This window comes from Adiantum capillus-veneris, chromosome 18, assembly GCF_014529385.1.
Source record: "Adiantum capillus-veneris isolate H3 chromosome 18, ASM1452938v2, whole genome shotgun sequence".
NCBI classification, from domain to species: Eukaryota; Viridiplantae; Streptophyta; class Polypodiopsida; order Polypodiales; family Pteridaceae; genus Adiantum; species Adiantum capillus-veneris.
This window is the reverse complement of record NC_140948.1, coordinates 148,962,275-148,967,847: the sequence shown is the minus strand read 5'-3', so window position 1 is coordinate 148,967,847 and position 5,573 is coordinate 148,962,275. Positions and strand designations below refer to the sequence as shown.

Here is a 5,573-nt window from a genome sequence, read left to right as displayed (position 1 = left end):
TGCAACTGCATTTGCAAAATTTTGTCCACACTTGTCATACAAAGTGAGCTATATAGCCCACGGCACAAAAGGCTAGATGCAACAATTTCATCACCAAAACTGAGATCATGAACTGTACATCTGTCATCCACAAATTTGACTACAAGTCCAAGTTTAGCAAGTGCAGATACAGACAAAGATTCTTCTTGATCCCACGTACATAAAGTGCATTAACAAGTGTGAAAGAACTGCCATTTGCAGCAGTAAGCACAATCTTTCCAACCCCCTGAACCGGGTAAGAGGCATTGTTGGCACAAGTGACTGAATTCCCATGAGGGACAAACTTGAGAGAGATGAACAATTCACGATGTGAGGTAATGTGCTTTGTAGCACCACTGTCAAAATACCACACATGTGAATCTGTAGCAACTGACATGCATGCATCATGCACAACAAGATTGTAAGTGCACTCTGCTCTAAAAGCCCATTCTGCATCAACATCAGCATCACAGTCTCCTTTCACAGAAGACTCAACAATGGCTGCATTTGTAGTGGAACCAACATTTGCATTGGAACCACCCTCTTTCTTCTTAGCCTCTTTGGCCTTCAACTTAGGACACTGCTTGATCAAGTGATCATTAGCTTTATAATAATGGCAACGCATCTTCTTTTTGCCCTTATCACCAGAATTTCCAGACGAATTGCTGCCAGTTGAAGCATTAGCAACATGTGATTTTCCACTTGTAGAAGAACCATAAGAAGTGGTTGCATTGATGTTACCACCCTTTCTTTGAGAAGCAATAAAAGCGTGTTCAACTACACGCTGTCTAATCGCGTTCTTCATGGAAAGTGACTCTTGCAACAGCAATGTGCACAATGCATCAAACTTGACAACTTCAGGATTTCCTTGGGTCATAAATCTCCAAGTACTAGCAAAAGTCTAGTAAGAATCTGGTAAGGCATCAAGAAAAGTCTGCACAAGGGAACTGTCTGAAATGAATTCACCTGCAGAAATAAGTTTGTCATTGATATCCTTGACACCAGCAAGGAAAGTGTCCATATCATCTTCCTCATGCATAATCTCCGACTCGAGCTCTTTATGCAACAGTGCAATTTTAGCCTCATTACGACTTGCATAAAGACCAACCAGAATATCCCAAGTTTGTTTTGCAGATTTTGCTAAACGAATGTGAGGAGTAATGTTGCACTTCATAGACAACGCAATCAATGCATGAGCCTGGGCATACTTTACATCCCAACGAGCTTGTTCTGCCATAGGCAAAACAACTCTTACAACAGCAATCCGTGCAGCGACCTACAACATCCTCAACATTGCCTACATCCTCCGAACCAGGGCGTACATCAATGGCTTGCACAATATTCCAAACGCCCGTTGTCACAAGAACATGTTGCATCATGTAAGCCCACATAGGGTAATTGTCCCCATCCAATCTGTTCTCAGCCATGGTAAATACTACACTTGATGTGAAAACTGCCCGAAAAGAGGAGAAACAAAGCGGGAACAACACGTGCTATATAGAACAAACCGTAGAAGACTGTAAGACTCCTGTTATGTAGAAAACACTCCGACAAAAATTCTGCACAAAATGACAAAATAGCATGTGCTGTACTGCATGTAGTGGAAACGGAGGTCAAAATGAGCCCGAAATTTTTATCCACCTACGAATGCTCGCCAAAGCTCATTGAAATTGAAGAAAGTGAGCATACTTTGCTGGAGCTGCTGTGGCGACTAAGCCTGAGAGGACGAAACCTGATCTGATACCAATTGTTGAAATTAGGGTTGCAGGAAAACACACACAACTTGGAGAAGATGAAGGAAGCTCAAGGCACACAATAGAGAGTGTGTTACTTAGTGTCCAATTGAAAGAGATAGATAGCCCTAGAGTGATGGGCATATATACAATGCACGGGAAAGAAACCTCCTAAAGAGGGACAAAATGCCACGATGGTCCTAGTGTGTTCACACACATCACTACCACATGTATATGGTAACAAGGATGCAGTCGCTCGGGTGAAATACGTACATTGTTCAAAAGAAGAGTGTGACCCTCTTTTGTTTTGTGCAGGATTGTCCACATTGGGCCACAATGCATGTCCTACTTGTGGGCCATCATTCATTATGGAGCAGCCAAATGTCTTGCGCAAGCTAATCTATTCAACTATCATTTCATGTCTCAATACCATTTTTGGTCCATTTTTATGAAAAATATACGTTCTTTAATTTATTTATTTTTATGTTGTATACAAAGAAGTACCCAAATTTGAATATTTTAATGCAAAAACGAGGAGCAATAATGATAGCGGTAAACTTAGCAGTAATAACAACAATACAAAGCACAACACATGCAGTAATTGTAATTTGCAAAAATCTTTCCCGCTCCCTCTCTCCTCTTTGGCTACCCCATTTTGGACTCTCTCTCTAGATACAAAACGTGGTAATTGGCTATGGTAAGTTTTTTGAAAGTTTTATAGTGATTGAGGAGATGTCTTCTTAGAGCAGGTTGGAACTTACTATTATGTGCAATGAGCTACTCGTAAAAAGAGAATTCACGAACCTTTGGAATTGGTAAATATCTAGAGGGCCCTTTATAGTTCATAATTTGGTCCCCAATGTTGTGGACGTCTCGTATTTGTTTTTTATTTTGATGTCATGTCTTGATGATATGTAATCAATAGCTCTTGCCATACAAAGCAAGGGGAGTTGAGAATTCTTAACAAGGTTTTAATGGTTGTGTATCTTCGCCCAATATACTCGCTCTACCTCACGCTCATTAGGTGGAATCTGTGAAGTCCACCTCTGTATTTACTTCTCTTGCATGTCTCAAAACTATGAGCGTCGAGCTATGGACACGATGCCTCGATAGGGTGTATTGCCGTGAGACAACACACCCAACCGAGCTCTGTGACTTCACTTTGAACCCCTCAATATAAAAATAAAAAATCCCCTCCTGGTGGTTCAAAGATTGGCCTAAGCCACTCTAGCCAGCACTTCTTGTTGTCCTCACTGCGAGACCCCCTCTATATTGCCTCCGTGCTCGTCCTTTTAAGGTTTCATCTAAAGGAATCGAAACATTTGCTCAAGGATTTTCACACGATGAAGAATGACCCAACCATGAAAGAAATATCTAGCTTTTGGACATGCAAACGAACCACTTCATAGTCCATGAGCAAATCTTTGTGGGCTTATTCCAAAGAGAGAAAGTTCCCTTCTGTTGATCGTTGGTAAAGCAAATCTGAATACATGAAGGACATTGTTTTGGAACATTGTTACTTAGTGCTTTGTGTTGTTGGGTGCTACTAGGGAGGCATCCGTAAGTTGTTGCAACAACTACATCGAAACGCAACGAGTTGGTGGTGTGCGGGATATAATGAAAAATAAACCAGTCCGCACGCTCACGCGATTAGGCTACGCAGCTATATATAATGGGTGCATGAGTTTAAGGCTAGTAGTGAGCGGGGACGTGCTACGTTAGTGCCCCCTCCCCCCTTGTTCCTCTCTCTCTCTCTCTCTCTCTCTCTCTCACAGACACACACACACACACACAGTGTCACACACACGGCCTCTACTTCCCATTTTGCAGAACTAGGGTGCAATGCAACTAAATTACTCCTCAATACGGAAGCTGGGCACTAACATGGCCGAGCAGGTAAGCAAGCTAAGTACTGCAGAAGAGTGTTGTTTTAGGGAGACTTTGATCAGAGATGAATACGTAGGCATTAGAGTGGTGGGCAGGGGAGGCATGGGCACCGTCCTCTTGGCTGCCCATTCCACCTCGCAGCAGGTGGTGGCCATCAAGGCCATCAGGAAGAAGAGGGCCAACCTGGCAGGCATTCACACGGAAGCGGAAGTGCTAGCTCTGGTGGGCGATCATCCTTTTCTGCCTCGCCTGCACTTACACTTCGAGTCGGACGAACACGCTTTCTTGGTGATGGACTACTGCGCTGGCGGGGATCTGTATACACTTCGGCAGCGGCAGCCGGAGAAGAGTCTCTCTGAGACAGCCATCAGGTAGCTGCTGGAATACGCTGTAATTAAGCAGCATGCAAGCTGTTTTTCAGCAGTTAATTAATTACGGCCTGCGGCATGAAAAATGTGATTGCTGTGCAGGTTCTATGCGGCAGAGTTGGTTTTGGCATTGGAGCATCTGCATGGGCTGGGGATTGTGTACAGGGATCTGAAGCCAGAGAACGTGCTCATCTCTGACGCGGGGCACATTGTTCTTACCGACTTCGACTTGGCGCTGATGGGGGCAAGGAATGCGGGCCAATCAGCAACGGTGGACATTGACACATGTCCGGCTGCAGGCCATTGCACTAGCGCAGGCGGTCGGGCAGCGTGTCCATCAAAGGCAACTCGTGGCCGGAAGACCTTCGGTGAGATTATAAGACAGCTGCGATGGAAGCTGGTGCCCAGAGTACGAAGCGCAGCAGAGCGGCTGCACGTGGAAGATGGATTGAGGCGGCCGGCTAGTATAAGCTGCAGGCGGCAGGTGTTTGTGGGTACGGAGGAGTACGTACCGCCAGAGGTAATAAAGGGGGAGGAATACGAGGCTGCAGGAGACTGGTGGGCGCTGGGCGTGCTGCTGTATGAGCTGCTGTGCGGGAGGACGCCCTTCAAGGGCCGTGATAGGCGCAGCACCTTCCGTAACATAGTGAGGGCGGAGGCAGCGCTAACTAATTATGGGCCTGTGCCAACTTTATCTGTACGACTTTCCGACGCGGGACGTGCTGCAAGTGAATATTATGACCCACTGCGGGACCTGCTCAGTCGCCTGCTGCACAAGGACCCCACCCAGCGCCTGGCAGGGGCCCAGCCGGTGAAGGCCCACCCCTTCTTCCGGGGCGTGCAGTGGCACCTGCTGCCCCTAATCGCCCGCCCCCCTTTCTTGCCATCCGCCCGCGTCGATCTCTCCTCCATTGAACATGCCACGCTGTACAGCTCCTTAGACGAATTAGCTCGCGCCCGCGCCTCCTCTTCATCTTCCAGCTCCACCCTCTCCTCCTTCTCGGAGAATGAATCATAACTTTATGGTTCGCACATTACCTTGAGTTATCTATTATAAGCTATATTAGTGCTACCTCCACAAGGTTGCATGTGCATGCAATTAATAAATTTCTTTTCATAAATTTTTTACGGATCGTTCTAATTTCTGGTTGAAAGCGAACTATGAATTGCTACGACCAAGGCCTGGCGCTTTAATTCCAATCAGGAGTTTTTACACGGCATTCTATAGAATCAAAATTTTTGGTATGTGGAGGACTACTTAGAAGTCCTTGTGATGATCAAAAAAATTTATGCCACTCTATACGTTATCTCCAAAGCCACAAATCAATCCATGCATGAAACCCGTGTGCCAAAGAGGGGCTGCAATGCAAAATTGTTATGCGCTACAAGTTCGGTTGCCTATTGCACTATTTGTTAGCTATAAAGTATCATGTATGACAATGAAAGGTAGCCCTATTTACCTGCCAATTGCTCGTGAGTTTGAGGATGGGAGTGCTTCTTGCAGGAAAAATGTTGCAAAAGTTTAGGAACTCACCACACTATAATGTCACTACAAAGCATACAAGAA

The 5,573-nt window shown here is 45.4% G+C and overlaps 1 protein-coding gene across 2 annotated transcripts; it reads left to right on the top strand.

Moving 5' to 3' along the window:
* The first annotated feature begins 3,462 nt into the window (after positions 1-3,462).
* On the top strand, positions 3,463-5,207 carry LOC147436620 (serine/threonine-protein kinase UCN-like). 2 transcript variants are annotated; one of them, XM_086488197.1, is made up of 3 exons: positions 3,510-3,647; positions 3,715-4,009; positions 4,109-5,206. In XM_086488197.1, the coding sequence occupies exons 2-3, from the start codon at positions 3,741-3,743 to the stop codon at positions 5,022-5,024; spliced, it is 1,185 nt and encodes a 394-aa protein (XP_086344323.1). In that variant the 5' UTR covers positions 3,510-3,647; positions 3,715-3,740; the 3' UTR covers positions 5,025-5,206. The 2 variants fall into 2 exon arrangements, with proteins under 2 accessions (XP_086344322.1, XP_086344323.1); XM_086488196.1 differs by having other exon boundaries at positions 3,463-4,009; positions 4,109-5,207.
* Positions 5,208-5,573: the final 366 nt, after the last annotated feature.